Here is a 19065-nt window from a genome sequence, read left to right as displayed (position 1 = left end):
ATGGTGGAGCAGATGGCCCCTGAAGTGTCTAGTGGCTCCTGATGGTAGCCTGCTCTTTCCAGCCTCTTCCTGGACCCAGGCCCTCCCCCCCACCCCAGGGATCAGATTAGCGCAGCCAGAACACAAGGAGACAGCTCCCCATTCAGGCCCTGAAGTGGTGAAATCTACTCCATTATCCCACACAGCCCCTCCTTCCCCCAGCACTCAGCTGCTGGTGTGGCACCGTCTCCCTGTGAATGTGACCCCACCCCACCCCCTCCAGAGGCTCCTTCCCCCAGTGACCTTTCGGCTCAGACTAGTGGCCCATCTGCACCCTTTCACCGCTTTCTTCAGCTGCCTGGGGATTCTGACTGGGCAGATTTGGGAGCAGGCGAGCGCGGCGAGAGGGGAGGGGAACGGGAACGGGGCGGGGCAGAGCCAGGGTGGGACGCTTGCTGAGATTTTGAAGGCTGAGGATTGCATAGCGGGGGTGTGACCAGGCACAGAGGGTGGGGTGGGGAGCACTGGGTGCTGCAGAGAGTTCTAGGGGCTAGAGACAGGGCTGCCTGTACTCGGTAACCCAGGGAACTAAGCCAGCCCCGCAGGGAGAGAGAGAATGTAGCAGCAGGCTGACCTCCAGAGAAACTCAACCCCTCCCCAGGCCACGGGGAGGGGATCGGATTGACCCTTGCGGGGAAAACAAATACAATGTAAAGCCCCCCAGAGCTGGGTGATGAGACCGTGAGACCAGCCCTCCCAGGGGGGTAGGCTGGCCAGAGAGCAGGGGCTATGGATAAGGCTCACCCAGGCGGCTCCAGGACACAATGGGGCGCGGGTTGCCCGTGGCGACACACTCCAGCACTGCAGTCTGGTGCACTGTCAGGGTGAGGTTCTCAGGCCCCACAAGGATGGTGGGCTCCTTGTAGGTTCCAGAGCCCGGGCCTGGGAGGAGAAACACGCATTTCTTTATTTCGGTTGGAAGCTTTTTCACTCCCTCATTCCCGCCCACGCATGACCCCAGGATACACATCAAACCCCAACCCAAGTTCGGAAGACATGGAAATGTTGGAGAACCTGGGTCCTGACAACCGTCTTTCCTCTCCCAGCCAGGCCTCCTGCATTGGAAGAACCCACGGAAGACATGCTTCCCAGAGCGGGGGTGGGCTAGAGACCAGCCTCCCTCACGCACCTTCAGCTTGTGGGCTGTGCCCCTAAGGCCTCTGAATACACTTGGTCATACTGGGAAGCTGGGTCTGTCTGGGAATAGACCAACTGGGATGGCTGAGAAAACCGGGCAGGCCAAAGGAGCTCACCTGACACGGTGAGCCTGGCCCCGTGGCTGACCCGCACACTAGCAATGTTTGAGGCCACACAATGGAAGACACCGCTATCCTCAGTTCGAAGTCCTGTTATCTGCAGGACCCCCTTGGGCAGTAATGTGTACCTGTTAGGGAAAGGCATAGGTGACAACCAGCAGAGCCATTGCAACCTCAAGCCGTGGGGACATAAACCCCGAGACATGGGCACTAAACCCAGCCTTATTACTGTGATCACAGATGCTTACTGAGACCCTCCCAGGTGGACATACCCTCCTTATCTTGATAACAACACACACAATACTCTCACAGACCCCCAGGAGCCTAAAATCTGGGCCTAGTGAGCCACATGGACCCAGAGTTCTGACTTCAGCTTACACAAGTAGCAGTGTCCCTGTGCTGGTGGTACACACAAGGCTGCCACAGGCTTCATCCCAAGTCAATTTCCCAGTTATCCCCTGTGCGTTCCACAAGAGGCTCACCTCTCATTGTCCGTGTCAATGGGGACTCTGTTCTTCTCCCATGTGATCAGGGGCTTGGGAAGCCCATGGATTTGGCACTGGAAGCGGGCCACACCACCCTCCTCACCCATGACGGCCTGGGGGTGCACATGGAAGTCGGACATAGCTGGGGAGACAGAACAGGGGGAGACAGATGAGGTGCACTGTGAAGGTGCGGAGGGAGAGCTGAGGGGTCACCCTCTGAGGAGCAGAGTCTTCTTGAGGCAGGGCAGTAGCTTAGGGGACACAGCAGCCCTTCTTCAGCCCTCCTCACCATGGGTAGGCGCACTCCAACCCGAGTTGACATAATCTTTAAGATACCTGGAAAGGAGACACTGTGATAAGATGTGGTCACCTATAAAGTTCATAAGTGAGAGCCATACAAGTTGCCAAAACGAAATGAATCAAAACCCCATAATGTTTTAGATATATTTACAACATTGTAGCAGACTGAATTCACGGCTTCCCTTGGCTGTAGGGTGGACATGCCTGGCAGACCAACCTCAGGAAGATGAAGCTCTAACAAGATTGTCTAGGCCGTGGGAGGTTTCCACAGGGGGAAAGGGTCTTTCAGACCTCACTCACGGAGGCCTCCTAGAGACATGCACTTCCCCCAAGTTGGCAAGTATATTTTTATCTGCTGTGACCTGAACAGTATGAGCCATTCTACAGAAAAAGAAACCAAGGCCCAAAGAGGGAGCTGGATTGTCCACCAGCTACCCAGTAGGGCCATCGTCAATAGTAGCTTTGCCAGACTCTCCTTGCCAGGGTCCAGTGTGTGTGTGTGTGTGTGTGTGTGTGTGTGTGTGTGTGTGTTTTTTTTTTTCCTTTTCCTGCCTTCCTTATTCTCCCCCCCTGCATGAGGCTCTCCTGCAGTTTCCACAAACGCCCCGAGAGGGTAGTGTATCTATGCAAGGTGACAGGCCCTCTCAGAAGACTGTCAAACCTTCCAATCTACATCTCAATGTGTCATAAATATTCAAGGACCCCCCCCCATCTTTGGGGAGGGAATCAGACTCACACTTAAACTCTGATCTGCAGAGGGGGCCATGGTGCCCCCTTGTACCCCCAGCTGGTTAAGTGTTCTTCCCACCCTGTTCCCACCCTGGCTCAGGCCCACACTGCAAACCTGGGGGGAAAGCCCCTCCCAAGTGAGTTCCCAGCTTCAGCGCTGGAACTGAGATTTCATTAAAATCCACTTTGCTTCAAGTGCAGGAAGGCGGTACACCATCTGTCCAGGCTGCAGCCCCTCCTCTCTGGCACTCCATCAATTGGGACAGTGGTTCCCTCCCAGAAGAAGCCCCCCTCAGCAGCAGGGACCCCCAGAGCTTGTTGCTGTTCCTGCTCTGGGCTCCCTGGCATGCCTAGACAGCTCTGCTCATGGTCCCAGTGTCCCTTCTCAGACTCCCTCAATCCATGGTCCTGTTCTGGACTCCATGGCAGCTCAGCAGCGTGAAAGGATGAGGCCTCGCCTTTGTGCCTTCCCCTCAAGAGTCTCTGGGGGCTGGTTCCTTTGTGGCCACCCTCATCTCATTTGCATATGGTTCATTAAATATAAACATGCATAAAAATCCCCTTCCCAGCCTCCTCCTCTCCGATGGCCTCCCGGGACTGTGGTAGATGGGTGTGCACAGCTCCTTGGACATGTGTTTGCTGGGAAGCCTGGCACTGTCTCCTGTATGTGGCCTGACCCCATCTGGGCCACAATAGGGGTTTAAATCGACCAGCTACCATGGCGGGTGTGTGTTTCTGGTGTTGTGTAGGTGATCAATCAGGAGTATCACCCTGTGGGTAAAGTTCTTGTGGACAAGATTGGGGGCCTGGGTTTGGGAGGGGAAGGCGAGTGGTCCAGTTGGGGTCCCCATCAGGCTTGATAAGAGAAACCTAGGGAGAATCCAGAGGGCAGCCTGCCCTGCTCCAGGACAAAGGCCTGTGGGTCAACCTAGGGCTCAGGACTAGCGGAGGCTCTGGGGCCTTGCACAGCTCAGCCTCCATTCCTGGGTAGGACTGAAGACAGATCTTGCCGGTGGGGAAGAGAGAACCCAGACTCCAGAGTCTGCTATTTCATCCCCTCACTCAGACCCTGTCTATGTAGGAGCTGAGATCTCCTCACTCTAGCTGGAAAGGCATAGTAGCTCCCTCCAGGCCTCCCCACCCCATCCCCAACCTGGGGCTAATGGTTCTGCTGACTGCAGATGCTGCCTCATTACAGAAACATTTTTTGCCTCTAGTCCTCAGTCTGGACTCCATGACGGCCCTAGAATTGGCCTCAGGCAGAAGAGGCTGCTGTTTCTCAGTCCTGGGTGCTGGGATGGAGGAGTCCGGCCTCTGCTGGGCAGCCCTCCCTCAACTTCCCAGCCTCAGAAGGAGACTGTCAGTACAGCAGGGTTGAGTATTAAGATGCTGAAAAGGAATCCCAGTGCTGGAAGGGCTGGGCCAGGAGTCAGTCCTCACACCAGGAGGATTGTTGGACTCCTAAAGGTCCCCTGGGACCTACCTGCCTGGCCCTCACTGCCCGCATCAAAGTGACCCTTGCAGTCCCTATGTCCTGTGCTTGCTAACACACTCACTCTGAAGGGCTGTTTTGCTTGTCCAGAAGTGCTAGAAAACCATTTTGAACCGAATCCTTATGTCTTGCAAAAGGGGCACTGAAAACTAGGCCTTCTATGGAGTGGGGTGAGAGGTGGGAGATGGGGTGTCCCTTAGTACCCCAGCCAGTTACGGCTGGGAAACCTGCAGCAAACTGCATTTAAACCAGGCTTTGTTTACTCTTCCTCTTCCTCCTCCTCTTCCTCCTCTTCTTCTTTTTCTTCTCCTCCTCCTCCTCCTTCTCCTCTCTCTCCTCTTCCTCTTCTTCCTCATCTTCTTTTTCTTTAAGATACCATTTATTTTTAACAGGGCAGTGGTGGTGCATGCTTTTAATCCCAGCACTTGAGAGGCAGAGGTAAGCAGATTTCTGTGAGTTTGAGGTCAGCCTGGTCTACAGAGCAATTTTCAAGACAGCCAGGGCTATACAGAGAAACCCTGTCTTGAAAAACCAACCAACTAAACAAACAAAAAGACATTATTCATTTAATTTTATTTCATGTGTCATGGGTATTTTCCCTCCATCTCTGTTTATACAACGTTTATGTACCTGTTGCCCAAACAGGCCAGAAGAGGAAGCCTGATCACCTGGAACTAGAGTTTCAGACAGTTGAGAGCTGCTGTGTTGGTGCTGGGAACTGAACCCAGGTCCTTTGCAAGAGGAGCCAGTCAGTGCTCTTAGCTGAGCCATCTCCCTAGCTCCAAGCAGCCTTTTCTTCCCCTCCCTCCCTCCCTCCCTCCCTGTCTCCCTTCTTTCTTTTTTCAAAGATTTATTTATTTTATATATATGAGTACACTGTAGTTGTTGTCTTCAGACACACCAGAAGAGGGCATCAGATCCCATTACAGATGGTTGTGAGCCACCATGTGGTTGCTGGGAATTGAACTCAGGACCTCTGGAAGAGCAGTCAGTGCTCTTAACCTCTGAGCCATCTCTCCAGCCCCAAACAGTCTTTTCTTAATGGCTGGAGGACAGGTCATGAGTACAGATAAGAGTTTGTTTCTCAGCTTCCCCTGGGGTCTGGCTGGCCATTCAGGGGTGATCTCACTCTTGTCACCAAGCCTTCTGCTCCCTCCCCTCTCCTCTCTACATCCTTCACTTACTCTTTGCTCAGCCCTGAGGCTTGCAGAGAGCTCGCAGCCTAGAAGCTTGGCCCCTAGTTTACACAGAGTGAATGAAGGAGTAGGTGCCCTCAGATTCTGCTCTACCTTTACCACAGTCTCCAGACCAGAGAGCCTGCTCAGCTTAGTTGGAGTTCTGGAACCTTCTAGGTACCCCTGGCTCTCAAACAGACTTTAAGACTCATCTGGGGTCAGGGTAGAAGTCCTGTCTGTCTGTCTGTCTGTCTGTCTGTCTGTCTCCTATGTGTGCGTATGTGTGTGTGTGCGTTTTGTTTGTTTGTTTGTTCTGTTTTTTAAGATAGAGTTTTGCTACATAGCCCAGGCTAGCCTCAAACTCAATGTGATCCTTCTTTAGCCTCCCCTGTGTTGGGATTCTAGTCGTGAGCTTCCATACCCCACAGATGTCTGTTCTCAGCCAGGTGTGGCAATGTACACTGTAATCTAGGTATCTGGGAGGCTGAGGCAGGATGATCATGAATTTAAGCCAAGCTTGGGCTACACATTGGGATTCTGATTCTGAAATAAAAAATGAAAATATAGTCTCCTCATGTTTCAGCTTGAGATAGCAGTGCTGGGTTCCGGGTACTTTTATGTTAACTTTTCAGGGAAAGGTTCCCGGGCACATGTGAAACATCAGGCTGCCAGCGGGACCTCTGAGTTCCCTTAACAAGTGTTTGAGGACTGTGGAGGCTGTGGCCGGTATTAGCTGCTGAACAGTGCCGTGACCCTGGCTGTTTGTTGGTGCTTTCCGTTTCTTCAGACACTTGTTGGTCCTCTGAGGACAGTTTGGGTTCCTCACTTCAAACTGGGTGACAGGAGCCGTAATGTAATGAAGTAGGTGGGAACCCTGACAGCTGTGAGGCCCAAGGAAGCAGTAGGGGAAAGGCGGTGGGTGGCAAGCATCCTGTCTCCATGCACTTTTGAAAAGTGTCTCCCAGATTCCCTGACCCGCCATGGGTACGACAAGTTATGGCAGAGACTAGAGGGGCAGAGAGTGAGGCCAGCAATCCTTGGTTGGAAGGGAATAGAAATGACAGGAAATGGTCCTGGACACTCCTATAAATCACCCAGAGGGACGGGATCTCCTGAGAACCACGTCTACAGCAGCTCTGGAGAGGAACTTATTACCTGGTCCAGGACCTTTTGCAGAGGTCAGGCCTGGGTTTGATTAGACAGGCTCCAGTGGGGTGCAAAGGGCAGAGGACTCTGAAGGCAGAGGACAGGGAGGGAGCTCAGGTCTCCCACCTTTGGCTTCAGTCAGAGTCTTAGCTGGTGTGGTGATGATTAAAAAAAAAAAAAAAAAAAAAAAAAAAAAAAAAAAAAAAGCCATGGGCATATTTGGAAAACGTAGACTTTGTCCAAGTTAGTAGCTGTCCCCCCACCATGGGGGTGGGAGGAGGAATGCAGGTGGTGGGTTCTGAGAGCTGGTTGCCCCTTTTCATACTGTCATTCAAGAGGGGTTCACTGTGAAGATTTATCCAAAGACCCTAAGGCTAGTCTCTCACACACACATACAGGTTCATGCACACATATGTAAATTCAATCTATAATTTATAGCTGATTCAATTTGAAGACTCAACCCACTGCCAAGATAGTAAAACTGAGACGTCCTGTAAATATAATATACATACTAGATTTTTAAAAAGAACTTTTTTTTTTTTTTTTGGTTTTGTGAGACAGGGTTTCTCTGTGTGGTCTTGGGTATCCTGGAATTCTACCTGTAGACCAGACCAGCTTGGAACTTACAGAGACCCACCTGTCTCTGTGTCTTAGTTAGGGCTTTGCTGACATGAACAGACACCATGACCAAGGCAACTCTTATAAAGAACAGCGTTTAACTGGGGCTGGCTTACAGAGGTTCAGTCCATTATCATGAAGACGGAAGCAGCCGGGCGGTGGTGGCGTACGCCTTTAATCCCAGCACTTGAGAGGCAGAGGCAGGTGGATTTCTGAGTTCGAGGCCAGCCTGGTCTACAGAGTGAGTTCCAGGACAGCCAGGGCTACACAAAGAAACCCTGTCTCCAAAAAAAAAAAAAAAAAAAAAAACCTCTCACAATAAATGAGGCTTGATAGTGGTGGTTCAGTAGGTGTTTCCCTTATAAGACCCCATCGCAAAATAACAATAATTAATAATAATAATAAAACAATCTGATAGTGGCTGAACAATAAGATACAAAGTTACTTTATATCCCTGAGCTACATACTTAAAATGATAAAATTTTACCTTATGCGAATTTTTGCTTTCTTTTGTTTGAGAGACAAGTTCTCACATAATGTAGGCTGGCCTCAAATACTCTACAGAGCCAAAGATCAACTTGAATTCCTGAGCCTCCTGCCTCACCTCCTGAGCACCGCTGTTACGGGCCTGTACCACCATAGCTGACTCTGTTATGTGAATCTTTAAAACATGTTTTGTTTTTGTTTTTGTTTTGTTTTTTGTTTTTTTTTTTTTTTGTTTGTTTGTTTTGGGCTGGAGAGATGGCTCAGGGGTTAAGAGCACTGACTGCTCCTCCTTCCAGAGGTCCTGAGTTCAATTCCCAGCAACCACATGGTGGCTCACAACCATCTGTAATGGGATCTGGCGCCCTCTTCTGGTGTATCTTATATATAGTAAAGCAAACAGGTTTGGTTTTTTTGGGTTTTTTTTTTGTTTTTGTTTTTTTTTTTTTTTTTTTGGTTTTTTAAGACAGACAGGTTTTTTTTTTAATTAGTTAATTCCATTTGGTATGTGTACCTTGTGGTGTTCTGTGTGTACTCGTCAGTAGTGTGGGTGTGTGCAAGTGTGTGTGGGAAGCCAGAGGCTGGTGGCAAGTGTCTCCTCCCAACCATTGGACACCTTTTTTTTTGTTTTTGAGTCAGAGTCTCTCCGTGAAACTGAATCTCATGACTTTGACTACAACGAGCGACCTCGAGCTTCAGAGCCTCCCGTGAAGGCACCAGACACTATACTGGAAGTCTATGTGTGTCCGGGCATCTGAACAGAGGTTCTCGTGCTTTCGTGGCAGACAGTCTACCAACTGCATCATCTCCTCAGCCTCTGTTATATGATTCTTTTTTAAACCAGAGTAAAAAACACTGGAAAAGATTAATAATTGTTAGCTTAAAATAATTTTTAAAATATTCATTATAAGTTAAAATGGTAATGGCTGGACCTTCAAAGAGTCCACAAAACAATATAAAAATTGCATCGATAATTTAAAAATACTGATAATGTTGACCTGGAAACATGAGAAATAGCAGGTCAAGTAAAATGTATTAAAAATCAACTACACTTTGATCCGACACTCGGGGGGGGAGGGGGGGTTGGGCAGGCAGATCTCTGATATCAAGTTCTGGGCCAGCCTGGGCTACATGAGATACTGTCTCAAAGATGCAAAAATGGAAAACTAACTAACTAACTAACTAAATATCAACTCCACTTGTGTTTTTGTTCTTACTGTTTTCTAAATGTGGCTATTAGAGAGTTTAGTCGCCTATGGCACTAAAATATTAATATTTCACTAGACAATGAGGCTACTTTGTGCCCACACAACATTTGGGGTTGTCCTGTCTAACAGAAGTTTCAGCCATCAACTGTATGTACTTTAAATTAGAATTAGGCCTGGAAAGGTGGTTCAACACATGAAGATGTTTGTCACCGAGCCTGGTAACCTAACTCCCATCACCAGGATCCACAGGGCTAAAGGAGAGAACTGACCCTTACAACTTGTCTTCTGACCTCCACGCAATGCCCCTAGAAGCATGTGAGCCCCCCTTCCTCGTAAACAAATGTTACAGAAGTAAAGAGATAAATTCGATGTAAAACCGTAAATTCTGTTCCTTAAACTCACTGGCACTGTTTCAAATGCTCGGCACCCGTAAGTTGGCTATCACACACAGGGCAGCCCTGCTGAACCTCAGTCGGCATGGACTTCTCTGATAGTGTTCATCTATAGCACGAAAGGCCTGCTTCTCTCTGCCTCCTTCTCACTGCTGTCCCTTCGAAAAGGACCCCCTTCTCTCTATCTCCATCCCTGTACTGCCCTGTCTCTCTGGCTTGCCCTTCTTTTGGTCATATAAACACAGAAACAGAGAACGAAGTCCTTACTTGGTCTGTGGACCTGTGGGCCAGGCAGCTTCACATGGCAAGATTCTTTCTTTCCTGTCCCAAGTTGGGAAATATTTGCTAAGAACTTTTTGTGGTAGCAGTACAGACAGCAGTAAAGGCTCTGGAATCACACAGCACCGAGTTCAAAGTCCAACACTATAATTGTATTTGCCCCAACATCGGGTCACTATTATGAACCCTAAGAACTTGGGCAAGTGATACAATCTCTCGGAACTTTTATTTGTTGAGTTTTGTTTGTTTCTTTTGAGGCAGGGTCTCACAATGTAGCTCTGATTGTCTGGAACTTAACCTCCAAGCTCACAGAGATCCATCCCCCTGCCTCTGCCTCCCAAGTGCTGGTATTAGAGCTATGTGCTACCACACTTGCCTCTTAGAACTTGTATTTTGTCACCTGTAAAACAGGTGCTTCCCTCACCAGGCTGGCTGTTGCCTGCTGTTGGAGGGAATCAGGAAAACTGAACTAAAAGAGAGACCCGAGGTTACAGAAGAGCAAGGCTTGGTGGTGAATGATTCCATCAAGTGTCAAGCATCTTCCCCAGGAAAGGACAAGGCAAACGCAGGCACCTTAAGTCATCTGGAGTTAGGGCCTGGAGAGAATTTGCAAGAAAACGGTGACTGGGGAGGGTGTCATTGGAGGAGAGAGACAACGAGGTATTAACCAGAGTGTGGTCTTCTATCTGACTTATGCTTGGAGGTTTCACAGAGACGAGCTGTCAGTTGGAAGAGGCCGCTGGGTAATTGAGGCCTTGATTTCTCTAGTAAAATGTTTATGGAGCCCATAAACCCATGCCTTTATTGGCCAGGCTCATTCTGCCCTTTGGATGTGGCTCTCTGAGGTGTAGTTAAAACACCTGCTCAACTAGGCCCCGATGGTGACACTGGCCTCCTTCCAGACACAGTCATCAGAAGCAGCGATGAGGCCTCGTGGGATATGGACTCTGGAAGGTGAGGAGCCGGTTGTGAGGGGCCACCTCACATGTACTCTAATCCCACGGGCACCTCTGTAAATGCCACTTCCCAAAAAGACTAGGGGAAGGAGGGCAGAGATGGGGAGGGTCCTGGGGCAGCTGGTGCATTACCCACACTGCCCTTTACCCACTGGTGGGAAGTTCAGGCCTTAGAACCCAGTTCTACGGCCTTCACTTTGGCTCTGTTTAGGAGCAACAGGCATTGAGCAGCTGTGGTCACCCAGGTGGTAAAACTCAGGAGCTTTGTGTTCTTCACTGCGGGTGAAACTGGGGTTCTGAATCTAAAGAGTGCACTAGGAAGTGGGAAGGGCTGTGGATGTTGGACTAGCAGGAGAGTAAATAGCTCTGAAGCAGCTCCTTACGACTGTGGTAGTGGTGGCTTAGAAGCCGCTGGGCTTTGCTGCCCAGCTTTTGCAAGGTGACCCTGCTGAGAAGTCTGTTCATCCTTCAGTCTGCCTCCTCAAGCTCCCGACCCCTTCTTGGGCCCCTGAACTCCCAGCTCTCTCCTGGCTCTGCCACCAGCTCACCAATCCCCCTACTCTGGCCCCAGTTCCAACACAAAAGGCAACTTTGTCTTTCAAGTCCCCAGTCATAAATCCACAGCTCACCCCTCTACAGCCACCTCTGACAAATGGGGGCCTGGAAAAGGGAGTGGTGTGGGATGGTGTGTGTGTGTGTGTGTGTGTGTGTGTGTGTGTGTGTGTGTGGTACGTTCCCTTTAGGAAAAGTCCATGTTTCCAGCTATTGGCCCCTTCAAGACTGGGAAACCTCCAAACTTTGGTTCCTCGGTAGGTCAGAGGCAGAATGGCCGGGGAGACCAGGAGCCGGAGCTATTCAGGGCCTCTAGGCTGGGCTTTTACAATCCTAGGAGAATAAAAATCCTCAAAGCTCTACTTTTAATCACTTAGCCCGGAAGTTTGGAGGCTCCAGCTCTTCCCTGGACTCCCCCTCCTCCACTTCCAGCCTCCCACGGAGAGTGTGAAGTGTGCCTGGAGAGAGTGTGCTTGCCTATTAGGTATGTGTGCCTAAGGCTGGATGTGACACATTGTGGGGGCCTCTGGAGCACTAGAGGGTGGAAGGGGAGGGGAACAGAGGAAGTGTAAGGGAGCCCCCCCCCCCCCCCCCCGCCGTCCCCCACCCCATGTGGTCCTTCCATCGACTAGGGTTTCAAAAGCAAGCCCAGTTTCAAGTATTTTGTCCTGTCTTCATGCTTCATATCAGGTAAACATATGTCCTGGGGTTTGGTTCAGGAAGTACAGTCACCTGTCTTAAGCCCACCCTGAGCATTTATCCGACAGTTACACACTGAACAAGAGTGCCAGGATCAGACTCTCTGACCCCCAGGAGGAAAGCTGCTCACCCCTGGGCAATGTCCTTAGCTGCTCTCATTCCACACTGGAAAGAACCTAGTGAAATCACCAGGCTCTTAGGCGCTGTACAATAACCTGCCTGTGAGCGCTGGCGAGATGGCTCAGCAGTTATGAGCACTGGCTGCTCTTCCAGAGAACCCAGATTTGATATCCAGCACCCATTTGTGGATCACAATAGTCTATAATTCCAATGCCCTATTCTGGCCTCTAAGGATACCATACATATATGTGGTACACAGACTTACATGCAGACAAAACACCCATATGCATAAAACAAAAGATTTAAAAATATGGCTCTAAAAATAGGTCCATTGAGCTGGATGGTGGTGGCACACTCTTTTAATCTCAGTACTGGGGGTGGGGTGGGGGGCAGAGGCAAGTTGGAACTCTGAGTTTAAGGCCAGCTTGGTCTACAGAGCAAGTTCCAGGACAGCCAGGGCTACACAGAGAAACCCAGTCTTGAAAAAACAAACAAACAAAAACAAGAAAACAGGTCTACTGGAGTAAAGGTTAGATATTACATTGAAACAGTAACCACGAGAGGCAGAGACTGTCAATTTTCTTTTTTCTTTCTTTCTTTCTTTTTTTTTTTTTTTTTTTTTTTTTTGTTTTTTTTTTTTTTTTTTTTTTTTTTTTTTTCAAGACAGGGTTTCTCTGTGTAGCCCTGGCTGTCCTGGAACTCACTCTGTAGACCAGGCTGGCCTCGAACTCAGAAATCCGCCTGCCTCTGCCTCCCAAGTGCTGGGGTTAAAGGCGTGCGCCACCACCGCCCGGCAACTGTCAACTTTTCTGGGCCTCAGAGAAGTTAAGAATTTGCTATAGGTCACACAGATAATTGATGAAATTAATGTTTGAACTGAAAGTGGGCTGACTCTTGCCCAGCATCATAGCTGCCTTTAGTAAAACAAACAAACAGACAGACAGACAGACAGACAAAACAAACCCCTACGCATTCGCAAGCTGCTCAAATATGACTGACAAGCCCACAGGAGAACACACAGCTGCTCTCTATCTTAGACCCTCCAGCCGTCATTCCTGATAGTTTTTTTAGACACAGCCACACACAGCAAGTTCACTTTAGTTTAATTGCCCCAGGGTTTGGTGGTTTTATAGAGTGTAACTAACAGAGAAAAGCACCACTATCCGGCAATGTTATCACCACACTAATGGCCCCTAAATTCTATTAACACAGGTAAATAAATAGTCAAGGTGTGCTTGTCCTGGGTGGCTCTTCTCTAAACAAGTGCGGGGTCTTTCCAGAGTGGGGAGGCTCAGTGGGATCCCCAGTGGAATATACAAATGGAGAAGCAGTTTTCCCTCAGGCTGGAATGACAACTCTTTAAACAACTGGTTACACAACCGTGGTGAAGTCAAAGTCCTTCTCTGGACCTCAGTTTTGTTGTTTGGTTGGTTTGTTTTTTCCTCCCTGTGCAACAGGGGAGTTAAGGCCTGTTCAAAATATTGCCCAGATGTAACCTTCAAGGCACCAAGTAGGCGTAGGTCAGGGGTGGGAGTGGCCCTGAGAATGAGCCTCTGTGTTGGATTTGACAATGCCCAGGTCCAGCAGAGCCTCTCTATGCAGACTGTGTGTCTCTGTTAGTGTCAGGGTCACCAATCTTCCTATGTAAACCTGCCGGGTCCCACCATATCCTTAACTTCCGTTGTTCTGGTCCGGACACCGGATCTCTCTCACCTCCCGGAAGGGCGTCTGGTTAGGGGGCCCAGGCTGGAGCTATTAAGTAAATTGCTTTCACATGACCACCAGGACAACTCGACAAAAACAGACACTTCCCCCCAATTTCCAGAGCCATATATTAGGATTCGTAGGGGTTGATGGAGTAGGGGTTAGGTAACAGAGAGGCAAGCTGACTCAGGTACAGCTCTGTCACAGGCTATGTATCTTTTCAAGTCCAACCTCGGTTTTACTCATCTGTAAAATGGAAGTGGAGAAGGATAGAAAACGTAATAGCCAAGACATGGACCTAAAAATGAAGAAGACTTTATCAAAGACTCTAAAATGAGGCTGGGGATGCAGCCCTGTCGGTACAGCGCTTGGCTAACGAGCACAGAGCCCTGAGTTCCATGCACAGCACCATATACTCGTACTCCCAGCATTCAGAAGGAGACAGAAAGGTTGGAAGTTCAAGGTCATTCTTAGCTACATATCGTTGAGACCAGCCTGGGCTATAGGAGACCTTGGGTTTTTTGTTTTGTTTTCTTAAAGACCAGAGAGGTGGCTTTCTGGTTAAGAGCACATACTATTCTTGCAGTTGGACCTGATTTCCTTTCTCAGCTTTCACGTTAAGAAGCTCACAATCACCTGTAACTACATACAGCTCTAGGGAGATCTGATGTTTCCGACTTCCATGGCCATCTGCATTCATGTACACACATACACACAATTAAAAATTTTAAAAGATTCTAGGGGGGCTGGAGAGATGGCTCAGTGGTTAAGAGCACTGACTGCTCTTCCAGAGGACCTGAGTTCAATTCCCAACAACCACACGGTGACTCACAACCATCTGTAATGGGATTTGACGCCCTCTTCTGGTGTGTCTGAAGACAGCTACAGTGTCCATACAATTAAAAAAAAAAAAAAAATTCTAGGACAACACTAGGTAGTGTCCCCTCTGGATCCAGGAAAGGACACTTCTTTCTGCATTGTGTTCTGCAAGCACACAATGCTTGTTGGAACCTCTGGTATCTGCCTCAACACCAACCCCCACGGATGGAGACCCGTGGGTCCTCCACCCCCCAGTAATGCTCTAGAACAAGCTTTATCTATTTTCAGGCGGCAGCAGGTCCATATCCTCCGGAGGACCATGGAGTTTCTTAGCCAATATGGACAGTGGTCGGAGGTCTCCTAACACCTTAGAAACAAACCATCTGCAGAGAATTTAAAAAGTTTTTCTAAAAAGTCAGAGGAATCATCGGACCAGCTCAAATGGAGAGTTTCTTCTTCCTGTCAACTTCACTAACAGCCTCATCACGTGGCAGCAGGCCAGGTTATATACAAAGGACTCACTGAGACACCTTTCTTCCTCCCAGAGCTAACTGGTCCTGACTTACCCTCCCTTTTCTTTCCTGTTGCTCTGGCTTAAGGTCTCATCACTTGTGACTGCTGCTGTAAACAAACACCTACCTGGACCTTCCCCATTTCAGTCTTCTGTTCTTCCTCCCAAAAGAGGGTGCTCTTAAATCGCGGTTAGTGTCTCTTAGTGTTTCTCTGTCTCCCTCTCTCCCACCTCTCTCCCGCTCTATTTTTGTCTATAAATACTGTATCTGCATGTACACCAGCTTGCCACCAGAGGGCATCAGATCACATCATAGATGGTTGTGAGCCACCTTGTGGCTTGCTGGGACTTGAACTCAGGACCTCTGAAAGAGCAGCCTGTTCCCTTAACAGCTGAGCCAGCTTTTTAGCCCGGTTAATGTCTCTTTGTTGTGGTTTATGAGGGAACTCATTGGCATTCAGAACATTCACGGTCTTCATTATTAGGGTGTCTCCTTGTGCTCAAAAGATAATTTCATAGTCACATGATTTGTACTCGGTCATGTGAGTTTTCCATCTCTGAATATACCACGGTTGGTTTGCTTTTGTTTGTTTGTTTATTTTTTGAGACAAGGTTTATCTGTGTAACCCTGGCTGTCCTGGAACTCATTCTCTGTAGAGCAGCCTTGAACTCACAGAGATTCACCTGCCACTGCCTCCCAAGTGGTGGAATTTTGATTTTTTAAAAAAGATTTATTTATTTTATGTATATGAGTACATTATAGCTGTCTTCAGAGGCACCAGGACATCAGATCCCACTATAGGTGGTTATGAGCCACCATGTGGTTGCTGGGAATTGAACTCAGGACCTCAGGAGGAGCAGCCAGTGCTCTTAACCGCTGAGCTATCTCTTCAGTCCTGTAATTTTGATTTTTTTTTTAAAAGAAGACCTATTTTTACTTATTATGTGCATATTTCTTTTATGTGCCTGGATATGTTGCCTGCATGAATAGGTGATCTCAGAGGCCAGAAGAAGGTGGCAGCTCCTCTGGAACTGGAGTTAAAGATGGTTCTAAGTTACTGGGAACCCAAGTCTTCTGCAAGAACAGCGAGTGTTCTTAAGACTAAGCCATCTCCTAGCAACCAATTCTCTTCACCCAGCTCCCCATACTTTTAAAAGACATGGTCTTTCTGTGTAGACCAGGCTGGCCTATTTTCACAGAGACCCATCCACTTGCCTCTGCCTCCTGAGTGCTGGCATAAAAGGCACAGCCAGGGTCCAGGCTATACTGTGGGTGTTTGTGCTCACATTTCTTTTGTCCCCTCTTCTTTCGGCCTGGAACTCTTTTGAACCTTCCCGTGTAAACAGTTCCATCTTTCACCATCTCCGAAAAGAAACAACACTGCCTACAGCTTCCATCCAACCCTTATCAAACTATCTTTCTCCCTATTGACCCGTGGACTACGATTCCCACAAGGCTGGAGAGCAGACTAAGTCGCCTCCCTATTTCATGAACGGACACAAGGTAAATAGTAAGTCCTCACAAACGGTAGTCTGTTCTGAATGATCCTTCCAGAAGGCCAACAACAACAATTGTTCCTCATCGGTTTATTTTGAGACAAGGTCTCCTTGCAGGGCAGGCTGGCCTGCAGCAAAATGTAGTAGAGGTCGGCCTTGAACTTCTGATCCTTCTGCCCGCACCTCCCAAGTGCTGGGATTACAGATATGGGCTATGACACCTGGTTGGTGAAGTTCTGGGGTCAAACCCAGGGCTTCATGCTTGGCAGACACTCTACCAACTGAGCTAAGACCCCGTGCCGTCCTCATCTTGTCTTCCGTCCAGGCCTTCACCTTTGCACAATTTCCTCACCTTTAGCTCAAGCTTCTTCAGTGAAAATTTAAAAGTTGGACAGACTGCATTTCCTAAACTTGGATATGGATTCGAACAACAGAGTAAATGTCAGTGTCCCACTGCCAGAGATTCCTTGTCTGGGGTGGATGAAGGGAACAGGAATCTGTTTCTAACGAAAGCTAGGAGACGACTCACATATTTAGCTAGTTTTGGGCACCTCTGGCCCTGTGCAGGTTCTTGAGAACAGCGACAGGGGCAGATTCTCAGCCCAGCCCCCCACCTCTTCCTGAAGGCCGGCTGGTCCTAGTATCCGGAATCCAGAGCCCTAGGCAAGGCGAGGCGCAGAGGACAGCAGGCGGTGGGAGAGCCTTTAGAGCGCAGCCCCCGCGGGGCCCCGGTGGAGGCATTCGGGGGGCGGGCGGGCAAGGTCAGGGCCCGAGCCAGGGGCCCTGAGAGCCTCGCTCGCTCAGCGGCAGGAGTAAGTGGGACCATCTGCTTCACTCCTCCGAGGTCATTGCTTTGTGTCAGGCTCCCCATCCCCCTCGCTCTCCTCCCTCCTTCCTCCCCCTTTGCCCTTTGACTCCCGGGACTCAAAGAGACAGACGCACTTGAGGTTCTGATGAAAGTGGGAGTGTGATGGGGTGCGACACCAGCATCCGCGGCACCGCACGGAGGCACCCCGGAGTCCCCGCAGCCATAGCGCAAGCCGCGCGGTGCGCGGTGCTCGGTGCGCGGTGCGCGGTGCAGGCGCGGGCGGCGGGCGCTCCCGCAGGAGGCAGGCCCGGTTCCCACAGCCCGCCCGGCCAGCCGGGCCCCTTTGAAGTGGCCGCAGCTGCACACCCCGCCCCGCGGCTAATCCGGGCCGACGCGGGCGTCCTCGTCCCCCCCGCATAGCAATAGTGTCCGCGCTGAATGGCACTGGCTAATTACCTCGCTCGCACCACCGCGGGTGAATGAGAGAATCCGACATTGTGCACGGCGAATGGAGAAAATAAGACAGCCATTGTCCTCGCGCGCCAAACGAGGGTTTGATGTCGCTGGGGCGAGCGAAGCACCATTTCCCGCCACCCTATCCCTCTCCAGAGGTTCGAATTCCCCAACTAGGCCTGGCCCCTTGCTCCCTCCGGTGAGGTGAAACTGAGACAGCAATTCCTGTCCCCGCAAAGAGAAGCTGGAAGAAACGGGAGCACCCGCTCCTGCTGCCACTACTCCTGGTTCCTCAACCAGCCTTTTCCGTTCAGTCACCTCCTCTGGTCTCCCAGTTCCATGCTTGCCTCTGAAAGCCAGGAAAAGCCTGCGTTCACCAGGCCTTAATTAAATTTCGTAAGCACACATGAAACCATTGGCAGAACAGTGAGGGAAATTGCCCACTTTGGGGTCCACCTGTGGGTTACCAACAGCAAGCACCAAAAAGTTTAGAGAATGCTTGGGAGAGACTGGGAATGAGCCGGCAGGGCAGAATGACTCAGAAAAGCCTAAAAGAGAGAAAACCAGCAGGATGAAGTCTGGGAGGCCAGAAACCAGGATTTGGATCAGGAGCACTGAAGCCGTAGTTTTGAGGCAAACAAAACGGTCTTTCCTAGCAAGTTGGTGGACTGGTAGGAACCAGTTCGGGTTCCAGCCACAGATAGGTGAAGACAGATTCCTCATCAGAAACCTCTCCAGTCCTGATAGATTTCGTCATCTATTAAGATGCTCAGCTCAGCTAAGAAATCAATCAGAACGAAAGGAATCTGATACCGATGGGCAAGAGGACGGTTCTGCTGTGTGAGAAGCTTCACGATGCACTGGACAGCTGTCTTTTCTTCATCAATACCAAATAAGACGGGGTCTTCTGAGTAACACGGACAGCCCAACTTCCATATCGGGGTGACTTCCCTCCACCCCCTGTTCTGCCCTAGGGCTATAGGTGCCTGTTTTTAGTGAGCATCATCTTTTTGACACATACTGAAGAATTCTCCCTGCGTGTCCAGGATTTTCTAATGCTCCTGTCATTTGCAACATCAAAGGCTCTTCGCTGGCAGCCACAACCAACCCCTTAATTGGAGTAACCATCTACTTTGAGAAATAGCATTAAAGAGTAGAAGGCCTGGGATGTAGCTCAGATAACAGGACACACACACAAAGTCCTGAGTTCAAACCCGAGTCCTGCATAAGCCTAGCACCCAGGAGGTGGGAGAATCGGAAGTTCAACATTATTCTCTGCTATGTAGTGAGGTTCAGGCCAGCCGGAGCTGTATGGAGGGAGACCCTGTCTCAGAAGAGAGTGGA

At 49.6% G+C, this 19065-nt stretch overlaps 1 protein-coding gene across 3 annotated transcripts in view; it reads right to left on the bottom strand.

The window, feature by feature from the left end:
• Igdcc3 (immunoglobulin superfamily DCC subclass member 3) overlaps positions 1-19065 on the bottom strand; it is a 48451-nt gene that overhangs the window by 8456 nt on the left and 20930 nt on the right. For 2 of the 3 annotated variants that reach the window (XM_076925795.1, XM_076925794.1), the window contains exons 3-5: positions 1778-1922; positions 1293-1423; positions 784-921 (exon numbers count right to left, since the gene is read on the bottom strand). In XM_076925795.1, coding sequence (XP_076781910.1) covers positions 784-921; positions 1293-1423; positions 1778-1922 — 414 coding nt within the window. Of the gene's footprint in view, positions 1-783; positions 922-1292; positions 1424-1777; positions 1923-9590; positions 10118-19065 lie in introns of those variants that run through there. The other variant, XM_076925796.1, reaches the window with a different exon arrangement.

The sequence above is a fragment of the Arvicanthis niloticus genome, chromosome 26 (assembly GCF_011762505.2).
Source record: "Arvicanthis niloticus isolate mArvNil1 chromosome 26, mArvNil1.pat.X, whole genome shotgun sequence".
Classification (NCBI taxonomy): domain Eukaryota; kingdom Metazoa; phylum Chordata; class Mammalia; order Rodentia; family Muridae; genus Arvicanthis; species Arvicanthis niloticus.
Note: the sequence above shows the minus strand (reverse complement) of the source record. Positions and strands in the feature narration are given on the sequence as shown.